General features: G+C 42.8%; 1 protein-coding gene across 1 annotated transcript in view; it reads left to right on the top strand.

Moving 5' to 3' along the window:
* The window catches only part of LOC306746755 (ankyrin-3-like), a gene marked incomplete at its 5' end in the record, with an annotated part of 94,850 nt that overhangs the window by 70,627 nt on the left and 3,174 nt on the right, over nt 1–21,049 (top strand). Inside the window, 14 exons of the mRNA XM_079229716.1 lie at nt 87–212; nt 664–786; nt 1,303–1,329; nt 3,387–3,468; nt 4,778–12,016; nt 12,910–12,984; nt 13,232–13,363; nt 13,753–13,896; nt 16,212–17,604; nt 17,782–17,944; nt 18,270–18,347; nt 18,678–18,761; nt 18,873–18,976; nt 20,071–20,159. Of these exons, the coding sequence (XP_079085842.1) occupies nt 87–212; nt 664–786; nt 1,303–1,329; nt 3,387–3,468; nt 4,778–12,016; nt 12,910–12,984; nt 13,232–13,363; nt 13,753–13,896; nt 16,212–17,604; nt 17,782–17,944; nt 18,270–18,347; nt 18,678–18,761; nt 18,873–18,976; nt 20,071–20,159 (9,859 nt within the window). The remainder of the gene's footprint in view (nt 1–86; nt 213–663; nt 787–1,302; nt 1,330–3,386; nt 3,469–4,777; nt 12,017–12,909; nt 12,985–13,231; nt 13,364–13,752; nt 13,897–16,211; nt 17,605–17,781; nt 17,945–18,269; nt 18,348–18,677; nt 18,762–18,872; nt 18,977–20,070; nt 20,160–21,049) is intronic.

Genomic DNA, 21,049 nt, shown 5'->3' with positions numbered 1-21,049 from the left:
AGAAATGAAAAACAAATCATGACGTGTTTGTGAAATACAATGCATCAATATCCATCAACCGCATGTTGGTTTGTAAACTTCTGTAGGTTCTCGAGGGCAAGCCCATCCATGTGGATTGCTATGGCAACCTGTCCCCTCTCACCAAAAGTGGGCAACAGCTGGTTTTTAACTTCTTCTCCTTCAAGGAAAACAGGCTTCCTTTCAACGTGAAGGTATAACATGTATCCCCCCCCCCTATATTCCTCTCTCTCTCTGCCATCTTACTTTCTCTGCTTTTCACTCTGCTCTGCTTTGTAAATGTGCCTCGCTGATTAAATTATGTCAGAAATGTCCGATCATCCTCTGGTAATCAGCCGACCTTTATAGCAATAGTTATTTTCTTTTTGCAGTAAATGTTCAGAGCTACACACTAACTCAATTGTTGTCCTAGTCTTTTTTACATGGAAGGGGATACATGCCAAATGAAATGCATGCTGCTTGAATCTATATACTGTGAGACAATTTCCAAATGTTCAGTAGAGGGAGAAAAAAAAAAAAATTCTGCTCCTTGAGAAAGGAAGAAATGCTTCTTTCTTTTTACACATTTTCCACTTTGCATGGTCGTTCTTGACATTTTTTTGTCACGGTCAACTTATGATGCAATCCTTTTGCTGTCCTCTGCAGATCAGAGATATGGGCCAGGAGCCATGTGGCCGCCTCTCCTTCCTGAGAGAGCCAAAATCCATTAAAGGCCTTCCACAGACTGCCATATGCAATTTGAATATCACACTGCCAACCCACAAGAAGGTAGGGTCACCATGTTGGAATAGCTCATCCAGGCCATATCATACCATCTACATGTAAATGAAATTGAAATACAGACAGCGATGTTGTCCTGACATCAAGAGGAGCCATTGAAGTGCATTTGGTCTAGAAATGAGTGCCTGCTGCTTGTGTCTTTTATTAGTGTTAAAGCCTGTGCCAGTCATAAGACCCCACAACGTACACATGCAGCCGCACATGCACATCGTGCTTTGTTCTATTGCCTGGCTCACTGTGGGTACATAAGAATAATTTGTTTGTTGTGGTATCGATTGATCACAAGATTGATCACAAGAAACTGAACTTATTTTGCTTCTGCTTTTGTTACTTTGCTGTTTATTTTGTATTAATCCCATAGATTTATTCTGATGCCTTTTGTTGTTTTTGCTGCTCCATTTTCATCCCCTGAATTTTATTTCCACCTCCCCGCTCATTATAACGTCCCTGCTCTCCATTGTGTCATCTCTTTCCTCTCCTGCAATGCATCTTGGAATACCACAGGATTTGGAGTCTGATCCTGATGATGAGGTAAAACAGATTATTCATCATCACATGGAACTGCTTCTTCTTTGTCGTCCTTTCTGTTGGCTTTACTGCAGATGCTGTAGTAAATATGCGTGTCGCAGATATTTTGTCCCTGTACTGTACCTTGGTGTAAAAGATGCTTCGGACTGCATGTTTTTTTTACACAGCTACGTGATTTCTGAAGTGACCCCATGTAGTGCATGAGTGGAAATGGCAGTGGTTTTAATCAGCAAGGATTTATTTGTTGTTGTCTTCATTTGACAATTGGCCAATTTGCTGTGCCACACCTCAGCTTGTTTTCCATCTCTATCTTCCTTTCCATACATGTCCAACAGGAAATCACCATGTCTCCATTCGTACTATTAACTCATAGGAAGTTTCACACAGGACTATGGTACCTTTTGTCAACTTCAGATGAAACCCTGACTCTTATCATTTAGTCTTAGTCATTGTTTTGTTGTTTTGGGGTTTCCCTTCTTCACCCTTGTCCTTGGCTTGTTTGCGACAGCGAAAACTAACTCAGCTGCATGCCAAAACATTTATAGGAGACTTTAACCAAAGGGAGATAAGGCTGTTTTTATGTTTGAATACTTACATTATAGTGTGTGATATCACTTCTACATAAATATATTGACCCACCCGTCAGACAGAATGTTGACATTGGAGAATTCAGAAGGTTATTAAACCTTTTTTAACAACAACACTCCTGTGCATCCCATTTTATGCTCTGAAGTCCTTAGAGGACAAAGATGTCCTTGTTAAAACAACTGCCATGAAGTTATATATTGATATTGTTTTCTACTTTATTGTTTCCAACATTAGTACTGATCATAACAACCAAATATGCATTCATTTTTAGAATTTTAACCCTTTAAATTTCAGTTTGTTTACATAATGCCACTGTTTTTTTAAATGGAGAAATAATCCCCATAATAATAAAATGATTTTCTGTATAATAAGTACTAGGGATATGTCAATGATTAGCAAGAACATTGATTTTGATAAATTACATCAAACACTGCAGTACTCCGTTATACAGCAGCAATAACCTGAGAAGAAACCAGGAAAATAGCATGTATTTGACCCACAGGGCAAAGATGAGAAATGGTTAAATCTGGTGAAAAATAGTAATGAAATAAAATGTTTAGCCATTGCTAGATTGAAAGCATGATATAGTATGATGCTTGATTTGAATGTGTAGAGGTCGTGCAATCAAAACAATTTGTTTTAACGTGGACATTTCTATCGTTAAGGGTCTGAGTGTCTGTATTTTGGCTACACAGTTCATTATAGACTTATTATAGAAGCTGAGGTTGAAGACATGCTGTATCATCATTTCAGCCTTGTTCTGAGTTGTTTTTTTTTGCAATTCATTATGTTAAGATTTGTAAAAAGTCATAGTTTAAACATCACATTGATTGTGGGAGAGGCGGATGAAATATAGACACACATTCATCGCTCCTCCTTACTTTTTGACTTGTTACATAAAGGCCACACTATTAATTGCACTGGCAATGATACTGTAAATTCCATAATGCAGAATTGTCCAACTATAAACATAATTTTTGGAGACCGGGCTAAATTTGTATCACTGTCCTAATATTGAAATCAAACAATTATTACTATTAGTTCAATTTTAGGAAGGTGTACCGTGTTACCACATTTGATGATCTGAGTGAGGAATGCATTTTCATAATAGGAGAACATTCGTTTCACACACCTTAACTAACTGGAAGTTGGTTTATGCCCATGCTGACCACTTACTGGAGTAGGCCATACAGACAAGCACATTTTGTCTGAAGCTATGACATTGAGAAATGCAGTGAGTGAAGAGATGTATTACTCTCCAGAGGAGGCACTACAGTACACCTGCAGTGTCTCCTTGTGCCAGTACTAACAGCATGTGCTGATACACTAAAAATAAGACAGTTTTTGTCTACTGAGATATCTAAATTAACAAATTAACATTAATATATTAGACCTAATTCTTATAGATCCGAATCACATTTCACCATATTTTTTATGTTAAAGCATCTTTTGTTCTTTTTTGTTTGTTTCAGACTGAAAAGCCAGAACGACGTCATACCTTTGCCTCCTTAGCTTTGCGTAAGCGCTACAGCTATTTGACCGACCCAGCAGCGAGTGAGTTTCCCATTTTTACTTGCATCAATTTTTTTATGGATTTCAGATGTTAATGTGATTTTAATTAGTTTTAGTGTCTAAAGGTCCCTCTATACAGTGTACATATTTGATTTCATATAGTCCTAGTATAGAAATAGATCTACCTGACAAAACTTGTTCATCAATCATTTATTTTATTCACCTGACACATACTCTTTGAACATCCGTCGTTCATCAAACATTTGCATGGTTTATTGTGTGTTACGCTTCGCTTACCCACTCCATGTTGACAAAACGTCTCCCTGTTTCAATTGTTCTGTTATTTCACATTTGTGGAAACACTGGGAATCAATGTCTGTCTGTTCATTTATCATTTCAACACAAATGTTTTAATTCATGTTGAATAAAAATATTCTTTTGAATAGTTCTCATTTCTTTGACCATTTCACTCTTATTGGCTTTATGATTGTGTGCGGCTGTGTATATTGATGTGGTAACAGGTTGCACTTTACATTAACGTGAGTTCCCTTCATTTAGACTGCTAAAGCAGGATTTGTATGGGCAGTTTTTATAATGCATACTATAACACAGAAGTTTGACAATTGTTTAGTTACTGTCTGTGTTTTGTTTTATCATTCCAGTCTTGTCCATCCAAATCTTTTCTTAAAGAGAGATGTTGAGATCAATATTATATTCATAGATATATCTTGAGAAACGTTGAATAAACTGAAAAAGACACAATTCAAATATGACTTGAATTGCAGGGCATGCTGGACATGCATGCATGGCTGACTTACTGTAACTTGTTTGTAAAGTGCAACCTCATATTTATTTATTTTAAGTCATGACTAAACAAGTAAAGTGATTTTTTGTATTTATGGTATACACTTGTGGGGTCATCTTCTGGCATTGAAAATAAACCAAATGAACACATGTCAAGCAAACATGTACAGTAAAAGGCACTGTTGCAAGTAGGCAAATAGATTAAGCACATCAAAAGTCAATGGAATTGTGAGTTTTGGTTATCATGTCATTTTTTGTCAAGTCTTCCACATGTCAAACATTTTGTTCCAATACATGCTCTGTTCTTTATCGGATGTATTTTGTCACTAGTCAATGATTTTAGGCCATCATTTGCATATCATCCAAGGTTTTTAACTAGGATCCTTTCTTAAAATTCCTGTGTAAAATTTTGTCTTGCTGCTGTGAATATGTTGTTTCTGACTGACTCAAATTTCTCTTTCTGGTTTTTATGTTTTATTTCAACTTATTTTCCGTTACATTTTATTTTTACTTTTTTTATTGCCTTTTATTTAAATTATTGTTGAAGAAACAACTGATCGGAGCTCGCCGAGAACACAGCCTTCTAGCTACCCTCACAAACCTGTCTTTTCAACGAGATCTTATCAGGCGTGGTCGCCTGTTCCTGTCGCCGTCCCTTGCCAAGCCAAGTCTGGGTTTGGCTCCCTCTCCAGTTCGTCATCCAACACGCCCTCTGCCTCTCCATTAAAGTCTGTCTGGTCCATCAACTCTGCCTCCCCAATCAAGACCAACATCCCGGGATCACCTGCCTTATCCGTAAAGTCAGTTAGTGACATGGCCTCTCCTATCCGATCTTACAGAACCATCTCCTCACCTATCAAAACTGTAGCCCAGCAAGCCCAGTACCCAGTGCAGGTCAGCCCCAGTCACCTGGCCTCACCAGGTAGAAGCGCCCCAGATACGATATCCATGAAAGGACTGGCAGCATTGTCTGCTAGGACCTCCCCGATAACTGTCTCTGGAGGAGGAAGCCCTCTTCTTGAGAGAACGTCAATAAGCATGACCCCTCCAACCTCTCCCAAATCTTCCCTGAGTATGTTCAGTTCACCCCTGCCATACAAGACCCAAATGGGGGGCTCTTGTGGCACAGGATCTTCCTCCTCACCCATTAAAACAGTCCCTGGTCTCTCCTCTGTGCGTTCCTTTGCCTCAGATGTCACTGGCCCTGCAAGAAACTTGTTCTCCTCACTTTCGTCACCACTTAAATCCAACACCCCACCAAGTGCTGCAGCTTTGATCAATGGAACTGTGTCACCTACACAGTACCGCTCTTCATCTCCAACATCTCTTCTCGCAAGCAGTCTTCAAGAGAGAATACAAGCAACCACCAATGCTGCGACTACAAGTGTCAATGCTGCCTTTGATGAGGTTGAAAAAACATTTAATTCTTGTTCTGCGGGCTATGGCACCTTGAAGTCCTTGTCCTCTTCACCATCCTCCTCATATCAGTCCATTAGATCATCAGCTTCTAATTCCCTTTACCCCTCTCTGAGATCCCCTCCTAACACCACCACTACTGTAACATCCAGTACAATGACTGTTCCAGTGTACTCTGTTATTAATGTGCTGCCTGAGCCCCAGTTTAAAAAGTTACCTGAGGTGTCCAAGTCATCTGCTGCCCTTCTGTCCCCGCGGAAGACGGTGCCCGTTGAGGTGAATGCTCAGATTCAGTCTTCCTTTGCCAGAACTCTCTCCCCAATCAAAGCGCCTCTTTTTTCTGCTGGCCTCAAATCAAATACCGCATCGCCACTTTCATCCAGCCAAGAGATCCTGAAAGATGTAGCCGAAATGAAAGAGGACTTGATACGAATGTCAGCCATTTTGCAGACAGACCCAAATTCCACAGCCAATAAAGGATTTCAGTCTGATTCTTCAAAAGAGGCTCGGATAGAGGACGAGGAGCCATATAGAATTGTGGAGAAAGTAAAACAAGATTTGGTAAAAGTGAGTGAAATCCTTACCAAAGACGCTGTGAAGGATGGTAAGGTTTCAAGAGGTTCTTTGGATGACATACACTTCTCAAAAGTACAAGTTGAACAACCACCAAGCAACTGGAGCTATCCACCAAGATATGAGACTGTGGTTCCTCAAGCAAAATCCAAAACAATACCAGATAGAGATTTTAATCTCTCCAAAGTGGTTGACTACCTGACCAATGATGTTGGGAGCAGCTCTTTCTCCAAAATGCATGACACAAAACATAAAGCAGATGAGGGAAAGAGAGAAGGAGAGGGCAAGGAGAAGCAGAAACGTGTCCTTAAACCCACCATAGCAGTTCAGGAGCATAAGCTCAAAATGCCTCCAACAAACATGCGCTCATCATCTTCAGACAGAGAGATCAGTAAAGTAGCAGGTGCGCTTTTTGGTGCAGATACTGTGCTAGACTCCCCTGACGATATCTCACACGAACAGGATAAAAGTCCCCTCTCAGACAGTGGCTTTGAGACCCGGAGTGAAAGGACACCTTCTGCTCCTCAGAGTGCTGAGGGCTTGGGCCCCAAGGCCCTTTTTCAGGATATCCCAGTTCCCCCAGTAATCACTGAAACTAGGACTGAGGTTGTTCATGTCATTAGGAGCTATGAGCCTCCAGAGGATAACAAACAACCTGCAATGGAGGATGCACATTCTGTCCGATATATTGATTCAGATTCTAAAGGTCATCAAGCTACATTAACTCCAGATCAGAATAAATGCTATTCAATAAAAGTCATCCCTGATGAGGATCCAATGGGAAAAGGGATGAGGGTAAAGGAGGAGACTCACATCACTACCACCACCAGGATGGTGTACCACAAACCGCCTGGCAAAGAAGCAGCATCGGAGAGATGTGAGGAAACTATGTCTGTGCATGATATAATGAAGGCTTTTCAGTCAGGCAAAGACCCTTCTAGAGAGCTGGCTGGACTGTTTGAACACAAGTCTGGCAATGAGGAAACATCCCAAAGAGTCCTTGAGGACATCAACTCCAAACCCAAGGTTGAAAGAATAATTGAGGTTCACATTGAAAAAGGCAATAAAACAGAACCGACAGAGGTCATCATCAGAGAGACAAAAAACCATGCAGAGAAGGAAATGTATTACTACCCAGGGAATAGACAGGAAGAGGAGGAGCCAGAGGAATCCCTTCCAGTGTACCTTGACTCCCCCAGAGTGAACACACCCATGTCACAAGAGGAAGATAGTCGCCCTAGTTCAGCCCAGCTAATGGCAGATGACTCTTACAAAACACTGAAGCTACTTAGCCAGCAATCTGTAGAGTACAATGAGGATGAAGCGTCAGAGCTTAGGGGAGAATCTTATAATTTTGCAGAGAAAATGCTCCTCTCTGAGAAATTTGATCAGTCTCATTCTGACACAGAGGAATATCTGAGAGATAGGTCTCGCTTCCACTCACCAGAAAGAAGCAGTCACAGTGAGGGTAGATCAGTTGGACCAAGGACAGAGTATGTATTTAGGTCGTCGAGAAATGTGTATGATAAATCTGGAAGAGTGGCCAATGTTGATGATAACTTTGACAAACTGACACTTTTGCAGTATTCGTCTGAGCCTGGTAGCCCAAAACAATCAGTTTGGATGCGTGTGTCAGATGACACACAAAGTAAGGAGAGAGAACAGCTTATGTATGAGGACAGAGTGGACAGGACTGTAAAGGAGGCAGAGGAAAAACTCAGTGAGGTATCTCAATTCTTTCGTGAGAAAACAGAACAACTCAATGATGAGCTCTCGTCTCCAGAAAAGAAATCTCGAAGACCAGACTTCAGAGAATCACGATCCGGGCCCAGTTCTACACACAGCAGTCCAGAAAGGGCATCTTATAGGAATGGAGGTAGTGGAGAAGAGTGGAGTAGAGAAAGGCTTAGAGACAGGTTCAGCTCCAGTGACAGGAAATGTGCTAGTTTGCCCAGCAGTCCAGAGAGAAGAGTATTGGTGCAGTACAGCGAATCAGACCCAACAAAACAAGGAGATACTAAATCACAGGGGAGCACAGGTGAAAGTGCTAAACCTTTTCAAATGTCTTCCTCCAAAGTCAGTGCAGTGAGGCTAAAGTTTGAACAAGAGGCTCAAAGGCAAGATCGGAGTCCACAGGGTGGCCAAAATTCAAATCCTCCAATCAGGAAACTCCAGGAAAGTAAGCTCCCTGTGTATCAGGTGTTCGCTGGTCCAAACATTCCAAAAACGCCAGACAGTCCGGGAAACCCGAGAAGACGTCTAGATAGTGAATCAAACAAGTTCTCACCCAAGCATGAGACCAGTGGAAAAGATCAGGAAGAGAAAAAGTTATTCAAAACATGGGAGAGCCAAGACCACGGGACCTATAAACCCCAATCGCCCAAATTATCTCAGTCTTTAATCCATGATTCGATCAAAGAAGGCAATAATAGTGATTCACAAAGACAAGAAAGCACCAAGAAAATAATCTACACAGAATTCGTTGTCCGAGAAAGTCCAAATAGCAATGATAGTCTAAAAAAAAACTCGGAATCACAAATTCCTATAAGAAAGCCATCTAATTTCTCAGAAAATCACAAATCCACCACTTTAAAATTAGATGCCTCTGTTGAACCCCATGAGAGGACAGGGTCTCATGTACCTACTTTAGCTCGAAATCAGTTGCATAGTAGCTCTGAATCCAACAAGTCTACTCGTGGATCATCACTAGGAAAATCCACAGACTCATCAGACGGTAGCCTGTCGAATGTTGTGTGTAACGGTGTTGATAGTGACCAAGTAGAGTATTTGGATGAATTAACTCCTGTAGTTGTCACAGAGGGGTTCAAAGATATTAAACCTTTACCTGTGTATGTTAGCATCCAAGTAGGAAAGCAGTATGAAAAAGAAACGGCTTCGGGGCAGCTGGGAACGTACAAAAAGATAGTAAGCCATGAGAGTAGGACAGTGCATGAGACTAGGGGTGCATTTTACACTGTGAAGCAAAAGCAGTCTCCATCTTTTCAAGGAAGTCCAGAAGATACTCTAGAACAAGTGACTTTCATTGACAGCTCTCGGAAAAGTCCTGTTATCCCCGAGACCCCCAGCACAGAGGACGTGAGTCTGGCTTCAAGAACACCAGACTCTGTGATAGGCTGCATGCCTGGCATGCCAAGCCCTATCACAGAGGAGTCTGAGGAGGAAGATGGGAAGACCTTCATCTACAAGGGGCCCTCGAAGGAAAAATCAAAGCCAGCTTCCTCAGAAAATCAAAGTAGAAAACAGGAAACAGAGAGACAAAAGTCAAGGGGTAAAAGAGTGGCTTACATAGAGTTTCCACCTCCTCCTCCTTTAGAGGCAGAGCAGTCCGACCCTGAGAAAAGGGGCTCTTGTGCTTCTTCTGAGGCAGATACAGAAATGATTGAGGTGAACCTCCAAGAGGAGCACGATAGGCACCTCTTAGCTGAGCCTATCATCAGGGTCCAGCCTCCATCCCCCATTCCCCCTGGAGCTGATAACAGTGACTCTAGTGATGATGAGTCAGTCTTCCATCCCATCCCTGTCAAAAAGTACACTTTCAAAATGAAAGAAGATGGAGAGAAACAGCCCAATAAATCTGAGAAAAACGGAAATAATGAGTCTGCGATCAATGGTGTCGAAAAGGAGGATGATGCTGACTCTGACCAAAATGGCAATGACCAGTCAGTCACTGACTGCTCTATGGCCACCACTGCTGAGTTCTCCCATGACACCGATGCTACTGAAATTGACTCTTTGGATGGGTATGACCTTCAGGATGAAGATGATGGATTGACCGAGGACCCTAAAACATCTAGTCTGTCCAATGATGGGAAAATAACCGACCGCTCATTTAGCCAGTCCAAGCTTGAAGTGATAGAGGAAGAGAAATGTGAGGAAGATAATGGAAAGACTAAAACCAATACATCCTCAGCCAGTGGAGATGAGAAAGATTATACCCTTGAAGGAAGACATCCAGAAAGGCAGAGCTTGGCAGAAAACTACTTTGGCTACCAACTTGAAGAGGAGCTGAATTCAACCTTTAAAACTGTTGCCACCAAAGGCCTGGACTTTGACCCCTGGTCAACCAAAGGGGGTGAGAATGATGGAGTTTTTGAGTCCAAAGCAAAAGATGAGGACCCCAAGCCCTTTGGTTTATCGGTGGAGGACCAATCACAGGCTACAACACCTGACACAACCCCCGCTCGAACCCCAACTGATGAGAGCACACCAACTAGTGAGCCTAACCCCTTCCCTTTCCACGAAGGCAAGATGTTTGAGATGACCCGCAGTGGTGCTATTGACATGAGCAAGCGGGACTTTGTTGAAGAGAGGCTTCAGTTTTTCCAGATTGGTGAGCATTCCTCTGACCCTAAAACAGGGGAAAAGGGGAGAGGGGGCAAGATCCTGGGGGTAATTTCCTCTCAGTCAGGGGAGAGGGCCACAGTAGATGGGATGGTGAATGTTATAGATACTACCACAGACAGCAGCACAACACCACCAACACCAGCAACAACAACAGCAAAATGCAGCACTGCACAACCTGGCAGTGACACTGGCTATACCGGTACTGATGCCCCCACCTGTGAAGCCATAGCTGAGACCGCCTCCTCATGCACAATCACAGCCTCTAAGGTTGATCCCAAATTACGCACTCCTATTAAGATGGGCATAGCTGCCTCTATAACTGTGAAAAAAGACTCAGGGGATCTCACCGATTGTAAAGCTGAGATGTCAGAGGGTCAGATGGTGCCAGAATACATCAGTATAGAGGGTCAGTGTACAGAGAGCCAGTCTAGCAGACACACTGACTCCCAGTTAGAGAGAAGAGATTTCCCTTCTGAAAACTGCAACAACAACAATAACCTTGAGTCCTCCAGTGTTCAGGCCAACTACATTCAATGTGGCAGTGTAGTGTTTAATTTGCAGTCCTCCTCTGAGCCCACTCTTCAAAAAGCTAGCAGGATAGAAACACTATGCTGTAGGGATGTAGAAGAGAGAGTGGAAGTACACAGCAGCAGTGAAGTGCAAGAGCAGAAAAGTGAAACCGTCAAAGAAAGTGAAGTGAAGCCGCCCAAGTCAAGGCTTCCAGTTAAAGCATCAGGTTGGTCATTTCACACGCAGGGAACAGCCATCGGCAAACAGAAGCCCAAACAAGCAGTGAAGGTTGAGGTCAGGAAGAGACGAGAACCAGCCATAGCCAAAGTAGAACCCAGGTCTAGAATACCCATCAAGGATGTTAAAAAGAGCAGCCCTGCTGCCGCAGCTAGTTCACTTGTTTCAGTTCGGGTTACCTCACAGCCAACGAGGGCATTGGATACAGGGAGAGCCGCCATACAGTTGCCCACAAGGCTCCCATTGAAGGATAGACATCAGGTCAGCAATGTAAAAGTTGATGGAGCATGTAGAAAGGACAGACAGGAGAACCCTAGTGAGGTTTGTAAGCGCACGATCGAATACTTTAAAGGCATTAGCGGGGAGACGCTAAAGTTGGTGGACCGCCTGTCAGACGAGGAGAAAAAGACGCAGACAGAGCAGTCGGAGGAAGACAGCACCTCCCGGAGCACCTCTCTGTCGGACGCCTCCCAGCCTTCCCAGCCCTCCCAGCCCTCCCGCTCATCCAGGTCTGGTAGAGGTTCGAGGGCTGAGGCCGGGGCCGCGTCCGTAAGGGCAAAGGTGGCGACGACGGACAGGGCCTCCGGCAGTGAGAGGAGCAGGAGGAGTAGGCGGACTGGTGGGAAGGAGGGCAGTCAGGGACTCACAGGGTCTCGAACGCCTCCCATCGCGGAGATCAAGCCTAGTTTGTAAAACTTTCACACTATGTTTAAAATACATCTATATATTTATATATTTCACTTTTAGTTGCATGACATCGTTGTGATCGTGATTTAATGAATTGACTGGAATGCCTGTGGCGTGTTTACATATTCTCTTCAGAACAGTAGCTGTCATTTAAATTTATTTTTTTGTCATTGATGTACTGTGTACTGTATTGTCCTTGTTGCAAGATTCTCTTTTCTCTGTTCCCCTCTTTCAACCCTTTTAAACTGCTGTATAGTAGATTAAGCATGCCAGTAGTTGTGACTGGTCCACTGGCACAACCAGTCCTTTTTTGACTACCTGGTCTGTCTGTCTGTCTGTGCGGGGTGGCTACCAAGTTATTGTTGTAGTTTGTCCTTACAGAATTTCTCATGCTATCAATTGCCATTTAAGCTGACTAGCGTTGGCAAATAACACAAAAGCGTCTTCGCATGTTGACATTTTAGATTCTAACATAGATCTTTCCACCCTAGATTTGTAGAGCAATGAGTCTGTTGTTGACAGTCATGTTATGCTTTGTTTTGTGTGATTCTCATGACAGTTACTGCCTGCTTAGAGGATACATACCACAAACAGTCACAGAGCACCACTTACTCTATGAACATATTTCAGTTGCCCATAATGTCTCTAGTGTGAAATATCCTTTTCTTGCCATCCTGGGGAACTAATTTAACCCATATTACAACCATATAACACTCATATGCTAACCATTGTAGTATAATTTGAACACAACCTCAATTAATATATTTAATTTTAATGAACAAGTGGCCAGAAAAGGAACATTATGTACATGTTTATTTCTCTCTAAAATAAGTGTATAGGGAGAGAAGAATGTGAATCTTATTGATGAGTCATTCTCCTCTATCTTGTCAGGTCCCCAGAGTCCTTGTGAACGAACAGACCTGCGAATGGCTATCGTTGCAGATCATCTGGGACTCAGTTGGACAGGTGACAAACATTCTGCATTGCATCTTTTTTTTTTTCTCTTGCTTAATCTGCTTCTACCTAACTTTTTTTCTTTTGGTCTCAAACCCTGTTATTTACTGCCATCTTCAGGCTGACAGAGTAATTTACAAAGAATATATGTTGGCTATCTAAACTACCCTCTGATGTGTGTTTTGAATATAAATAGCAAGTATATTTAAGTACATTAAAGTTTAAATATTTCTGAGTCGCTGTCTTTGTCTCGTCACAGAATTGGCTCGGGAGATGAACTTCACAGTGGATGAGATCAATCACGTCAGGCTTGAGAACCCCAACTCTCTGACAGCCCAGAGCTTCATGCTACTTAAGAAATGGGTCAGTCGGGAAGGAAAAAACGCCACAAGTAAGGCTGTTTTACATCTGAGAAATGTATCTGTCTCTTTCTCGCTTCTCTTGAGTCTTTCTTCTCTTGATTTATGGCTAAAAAGTTAATCACCTTGAGAAGACAAACTTTTCATGCTAGTCCACTAAAACAAAGGTTTTTTCTCACAGTGTCTGTGTAGTCCATCTTAGTCACCTTCACTCTCTGTCTATACTCTCTTTCTGTCTGTATTTTTCATCTCTCTAACCTGTCAACTGTTTAGATATCCTTAAGCATCAACCCGGACAAGATGCTTACATATAGGGACAAGCTTATTGCTACATTGGCCTAAGATGTTTTGTTCATAATTACAAACCTTAGTTTTTTAGGGGTGACTCAATAAATTACTTTTCTTTTGTTTTTTTCTGCAGCGGATGCCTTAACTTCAGTGCTGACCAAAGTCAATCGGATGGATATTGTGACTTTACTGGAGGGCCCAATATTTGACTATGGTAACATTTCAGGCACGAGATGTTTTACCGATGATAACGCTGTTTTCCGGGATCAGGCTGATGGTAAAGTTTAGCTCCGTCTAGCTGACCTCTTACCTCTCCCTGCTTCCTTTTTTTGTTGTGTCAATGCATGGATGACATTTATAGTCCTGGTTCAAATCTCTAGAGAAGCTGATTAATAGTCAGCTTTGGATTTCGTTTGGACAACTGGCTCCTAATGCATTCCTGATTTCCATGCTTTACAGTTTAAATGATTATGGTTTTCTACTTTAAATATAAATGTCTTGGTCTTCAATTCACTAAATGATAACCATGCTTTTAATATCACTTTAACACTTGCACTGATTTTAATTGGCTTCTGTTGAATTAATCAGCATCAGGTCTCAGAGCAAATAATCACAATTGTGTTTCCAGTTGTCACAAATGAGCAATAAGTGCATGCTGCATACTACGTACTACTTTAAATGTTTTTTTCCAATTACTTCTGACTTAAGTAGAAATTATATAACCCTGTAGAGTTTGCTTTTCTCTGTTGCTTTAGTTTAGTTCTCCTCCAGTTCCTCTGAGCCTTCCTTGGATAGATGAGAGAATCTCTCCAGACTGCCTCCTCTTCCTCTTTCTCCTGCCTCCCGTCGCCTCCCCACAGCAGCATCTACTGCTGATTACAGCACATAACAGCTCTTAACAAATTAAGAGCCATGTGTTGCCCTGTCCTTATCCATCTTTCATTTGCATCTTCCTCTACACACCCTTGCATTACATCATCCATTGTCTTCTTGTGCAAGCATGTTTCACATTAAACAAATGTCTTTTTTTTTTCCTCTTCCTTCTTCTTCTAATTAACTCTTTGTATCTCTTCTGCATACATCCTGCCATATTCCATTCCTATAGTATGCCTGGTTATCCCCTTAACCCCCAGAAGCACTCAAGCTGCCTTCATCCTGCAGACACCCATCCACTTCTGTCCATCGGTGACCCCAACCCCGCCACCCACTCCCCTTACATCCATTGCAGCACTTCACTCTTCACTCCACCCCTTTTCCCCACGCCGCTCTCCGAGTTACGAGTCCTCCATTTCGCTCAAAGACTTGGCACCTCCAGCGCTATTTAAACAAGCACATACCAACTCCCTCTCCCCTCGTCACCCACGCCTCATCCCTCAGTGCCCCCCTGCTGACCCTCGTCAGACCCCTGCCTTCCCTTTCTCGCCCTGCCCATCCTCCCCAATCCCCCTCATCACCTCACCTCTACCTCCCTCACCTGCTGCTGACTCACACATTCCTTCTTCAGTTCCGTGCTCTCCCACGTCTGTCCCAACCTCCCCCTCACTAACCACGCCAACTCTAAACCCTTCACTTGCTGAACCAAACACCTCCTCTCTCATATTATCCGGATCTAGCTCTGGCCCGTCTTCTCATATTACTGCACCTTCTATACCAGCAACCATACCTGCCATCCTCACCCTTATGCCCTCTTCTATTGCCCCTAAACCATCTGAACCCCTTATCACACCTGCTCCTCCCATCTCCTCCTCACCCTCAGGTGTGGCCTCATCTTCTGTCACTGTGTCTCCAAGAAAAGAGTCTCTTGTGACCCAGCTGGCCTCCTCTCGCCCTGTCTCCCCTCTCTCCTTGTCTACTCTCCCTCCCGTCTCTGCCTCTGGGTCACGTTGTCCAAGCCCCACTCCTTCCTCCCCTCCTCTCCGCTCCCTGTCTCCCTGTCCTGCTTGCCAGTTTAGTTTTGCTCCATCCATCTCCCCGCCTCCAACTCGAACCCCCATTGACCCTTCAACAATGGAAATATTGATTTAGCATGCTCTTTCCTTTATTTAGTTTCTTCTTCTCCCCTCTTCCTTCTCATATATCTCATCTGTCAACTGTGTCATGTGAGCATGTAACCGAACACCCTGGCAAATATTAATATCTTACTCTCATCCCATCCCACACTACATGATTAATATGGCCTTACATCACTAATGTATCCCAATTTCAATGTCTTACCTCACCTGAAATCAACTATTGATGGACACGACATTGCTTTTATGATTACATTTTTTTTAAATATATATCTTAAATATAGTTTAAGTGTTAAATATTTGCATTTTCAAACATATATACTTCAAAATGTATTGTATATATGTATTACATTTTACTTGGTATGTTTGATAATAATTTGTCATACTGCCATAGCTTGTGACACATCATCATCTCAGCTAGTGGTTGTCTGGATACATGCTTTACACTTCAACCTCTGTGCCATCGTCCACGTCATACAGTGTTTGTGTCAGGGTGTGTGTGTGTGTTTGTGTGTGTTATGTTTCCTTTGTGGTATGTTTAGGTGTGTGTATGTCTCTACATTTGTCATCCTGTCACCAACAGATTATCAGAGCATTCTAGCGGAGCTGCAATCCCCCGCCACACTGCACTCTGACCCCAACTTCTTGGAGCCCGAACTCCCCGTCACCCCCAACCCTTCCTTTGCCCAACACCACCAACGCTACCATTACCCAGAACCAGACACTCCTTTACTGGCTGACTCCCACCCCCAGCCCCTGCCCTGGAGCCCGGAGATAGAGCCCGGTAGCAGAGAGCCAGACAGCCCCCCTAGGAGTCCCCCCAGACCATGTGAGCTGGCCCTGTCTGCCCCAGTTTTTGTACTCCCTGATCCTGTTCCTCCCAAGGTCATAAAGCCCCACATCGCTCTGAACGACCAGCTGCTTTTGAGCGAGGAGGAGGAGTTTAGCCACAGGCCCAAGTCACACTCCCTTCCTGCGATGTGTGAGTTAGACATCGACATGGCTTACTCCACATCTTCCCCTTCACTCTCATCAGTATCATCCATAACCCCTTCATCGCCCGACAGACCACAAATGAGAGATGGAGGAGTGCATATGGGTTCCCCCAATGTAACACAGGAGGATTTATTTTTTAAAGGAGGTGAAAAGGAAGTGACAGTGGACATAGAGAAGGTTGTTGAGATGGTTGCAGCAGAGTTAGCTGAGGGAAATGAATTTGTGGAAAAGTGGATCGAACAGGACTTGATTAAAAATGTGGAAAGAAAATGTGAGATGATAACAAAAGATAGGTCTAGACTAGAGAATAACATTTTGAAGGAACAGAAGGAGGGGTTTCCAGAGGAGGAGAAAGATGTGATAAGTCATGGGAACAAGGAGGTGCAGAATCTGTCAGAGGAGCAGTATAATCTTGTAGAAACTGGACATGAGGTGGAAAAAGGTTGTATCGCAATAGAGGCCGAGGCTGTCATAGAGGGTATAAATGAAACTGCTGAGGTTCAAAATGTTGATGGGGGCAGTGGGGAAAGGGTCTACCAGGATGACACAGATGGACAACTGCAGTTTAAAGATGAAGAAGGGTTGTGTGGCAGTGAAAGAGATATTTGTGGGACAACAGAAGAGGACCAGGCAGCCGAGCAACGAACCATTGCTCCGATCTCCCCTCAGGCCTGGGTTGAGGCGCTCGGGGAACGTCAGCCCAGTGAGTCTGAATCCAATGAGGAAGAAGAGGAGGGAAACAGAGAAACAGAAGAGGCATCTCTGTTGGAGGAGGTGGAGAAAGAAGAAGGCTCAGAGGAGAAAGAGGAGGACAGAGAGATGCCCGAGGCCAGTGTTCAAGAGACTCTTGATCAGATTGAACAAGCAGAAAAAGAAGTGTGTTCACTTTCAGGTTGGCACAGTGATTCATCCAGCGTCAATGTGGAACCACCGACTCCAGGCCGCAGTGTCAGCTCGGACCTGCTCGACAGGCGGGAAAGGTAAAAGTATAAAACAAACTGTAGGCTTCAAACACAATCTCTCCCAGAACGACAAAAAAGGTCTTGTGAACCTGAATTTGAAATCTACTGCTTTTTTCTTTTCAGACACAAAAAACATATTTTTCCAAATGATTTCACTTTTGTGAAAAAATGAACTCTGTGCTTCTTCGCCAACAGCCAAGAGAACTCCAGTGACTCCATCACTTCCTCGTCTCGGGCCGAATCAGGGAGGTCCCGACAGAACGGCAAAAACTCAAAGCACTCACCTCAGGACCGCTCGTCGGAATCATCGAATGGCAGAAAGGAAGAGGGAGCACTAGTGTCGGAGAAAAAAGTCCAGGTAATAAGAATTAACCAATTTAAAAATACCCTAAACAGTCCTTAAAACAGCGTAGTACATAATTAATTATCTGTAGCTACGAAAGAACGATATATTGTATTGCAGGAGACACGTCTAAACCTATGGTATAAATTGCGCTGAAGAAACATAAACTTCAGGCTTTTATTGCAGGTTTCTCTTTTTTTTCATACAGCCAACCGTGGAGTTGAAGTACATAAAGGACATCACCAAAAATGTCTCAACTAACACATTTTTCCTGCTGCTTTCTCCTCCTGACTCCCTCCATCTGTTTGTGTAATGATCTTATAAAAACCTTCCTGTACAGCTATTTAGTGTAGATTCCGGTTCAGAGGATGAACAGACTGTAACCACCAGAATCTTCAGACGCCGTCTCATTATAAAGGTACCTTCGAAAACCTCGAAGAGAAGCTGGGTTGAGCTTTGGTTTGGTTTGTACCGCTCAGTCTGGTGTGCATTGTAGTGGTATTGCTTGGTGTTCTGATAGTTTATAACTGCAGTGATAGTCATGTTTGTGTACATGACTATACAACATAGCTCACAGCTCATGGTTTTTAGATTGGCTGGTTGAAAACTAAAGTAGCACTCAGCCTCTTTCTGACGTGGCGGTTCTCTCTTGAAGTGATGTTTCGGTGTGGTGATGGTGAAGGATTGTTCACATTTGAATCAGCCCTTTCTGAGCTTTTATACATGTGATAACCACAAATGCTTGCAGGGAGAACAAGCAAAGAATATCCCAGGCGAGACTGTGACAGAGGAACACTATATGGACCACGATGGTAACCTCGTCAGTAGAAAAGTAATGTATAACTTATACAACTAATCACTTTCTTAACCAGCTCTCGTCACAGGGAGCAGACTCCATCAGATTTTTTTCTTCCTTTTGTTGACATCCTTCTTGCACGGGCAGGTAATCAGGAAGGTTATTCGGCGCGTTTCTACTCCAACACCAGAAAAACAAGGAGGTGACAGGTGGCACCGAGACCTTCAGCAGAGTCCTCTGCAGGAAGACGGGTCAGAGGTTGGCATGAACTGTGTTCCTGGGTTCAAGGTCTATTCTGGATGGGATGACTGGATCAGGAGTTAGGAGAACATAACTGGTGGAAGGTTCACAGATAATACAAAAGTTAGGCTTACAACTTCAGTGAGACTAAATGTAAAAAAAAGACTGTTTTATCAGCCTCAACCACAAACTGGGGCTGTACCACAAAAGAACAATTGGACATATGTAATGAATCAGACATTGATATGAAAAACATTTTTTAAATATTTCACTTCGTTCTGGAACAAGCAGATACAGAATAAATACTCTGTGAAATTGTCATGCATGTGAATGAAATAACTTTTGGAACTTTAAAGCTTCTTTAGGAGGATTGTTAAGAGGGAAATTGGGGTTAAAGAGGTCGAGAATGAAAATCTGTCTCTAAAAAAAGCCCAGTTTGTTACCACATGTGATTTTCAGGCACCTTATTTTTACATCTCACTGCTGTTTGAGTGCAGCTTTAAGATAAACAATGAAGTCAAACAGAGGATCAGAGTGATCCTGTTTTCCTCCAGCGGCGCAGGTGAATGTTTGATTAACACTGGATTAACTGGTTCAGGATAACTGTCCTCATGATCTCTCTTCTGCGCAAAAAAACGTAAATGCAGCCATTTGAAGTGCATTCGTGCATGCTGTGGTTTGACACTGTGTGGTGTCTATTGTGTTTGCATAACAAAGGGGATGCTGACTCTGCTCCTGACTGTGTGGTTTTAATGGTCTTTTAAAGTATTGAGCCGATTAGTCAACAATATGACTAATGAGTGCCGTGACTCTGCAGTGAAAATACCATCTGCCTCTTTTGTTTCTATCTCTTTCCATAGTAATATAACATGTCTTCCTCCAGGTCTGGTTGCTGTGTGGTTTGGGTTCCTAATAATATTCCTAACAATGAAGCTACTACTAACCTGCACGTTTCTGATTGCTTTTCCTACAGTGTGGAGGGTTTTGTTTTCTCCTTTGTCTCAGTTTTGTGTTCCAGGTTTGTGTGTTGTTTTTTTCCCCCTCCTATCGGAAGATAAGAATGCCACGTCTCAACTATATTTCTGTGTGTGTTTGTGTTTTCTAGCCAGCAGGGTCAAGAAACAGCAGGAGAAAGGATGACAGACGATCAGGGGATAAAAAGCTACACTCATAGGGATGATTGTGCTCTACCAGGTACAGTGCCGTCACACAATTAGCATCGTATGTGTGTAGAGTATGAATGAATCCGTGTACAGTATCTGTACATTATTCTTTCCATATGATTACATTCATACCGGCTCCAATTTTGGGCAATTTCCCAAGTTCTCTTCTTGAAAACATTCAGCTCTATTATACTCTGGTCCCATTTAGTTGTACTGTCCTCAAACTCTCCTCACTTCAGTGCACACTCACTCTCTACACTTCCCTTGAAATTAACATTTTGGCAATTATGCTTATTGGCTTTTTTTCTCTTCTTTGCTTGAATTGCTCCAAAGTTCAGAAATCCACCTACCGTCACTGCTAATTGCGTCTCGTACAATAATGTAATAACGTTTTGTGGCTTGAGGGGGAGTTATGTGCTGTAACTGCTTCTTGATTAACAACAGCGTTGCGCAGTTACTTCCAGGAGACATGACATCACACACAGTGAGGTTGCCAGGCAACCCGTGGATATGCTGCACAGAAGATACACGGATACACTGTGGTTTGCCAAAACATTGTTACAGCACGAAACTTCACCGAAAACTGTGAAAAGTAATTTTCACCTGTATGTGTGTATTAGCTATATATTTATAATAGGAACTGGAAAGGAGTTTCCGGTTCCCATATCTCAAAGTCAATGTTTTTTTTTTTAATGCATTTTTGGTTAGATGTCCCAAATAAGATCTGTGGTTAACACAAGCTGAAGGGATTTTAACGTTTTGTTCTACGATATCGTATGTGTCAGTAGATGGCCGTCTTGTGAACTTTGAAGCTTTTTACGTGTCTTAAAAAGCCGGTTTCTAGAAAGTGGTTAAATGAGAGTGGAAAGCGGTATCCCGTCGACTAGTCCCCCTTCACAGCCTTGTTGTATTTATACTTAC

Source organism: Taurulus bubalis (genome assembly GCF_910589615.1).
Source record: "Taurulus bubalis genome assembly, chromosome: 14".
NCBI classification, from domain to species: Eukaryota; Metazoa; Chordata; class Actinopteri; order Perciformes; family Cottidae; genus Taurulus; species Taurulus bubalis.
This window is presented reverse-complemented; position numbering and strand designations above follow the sequence as displayed.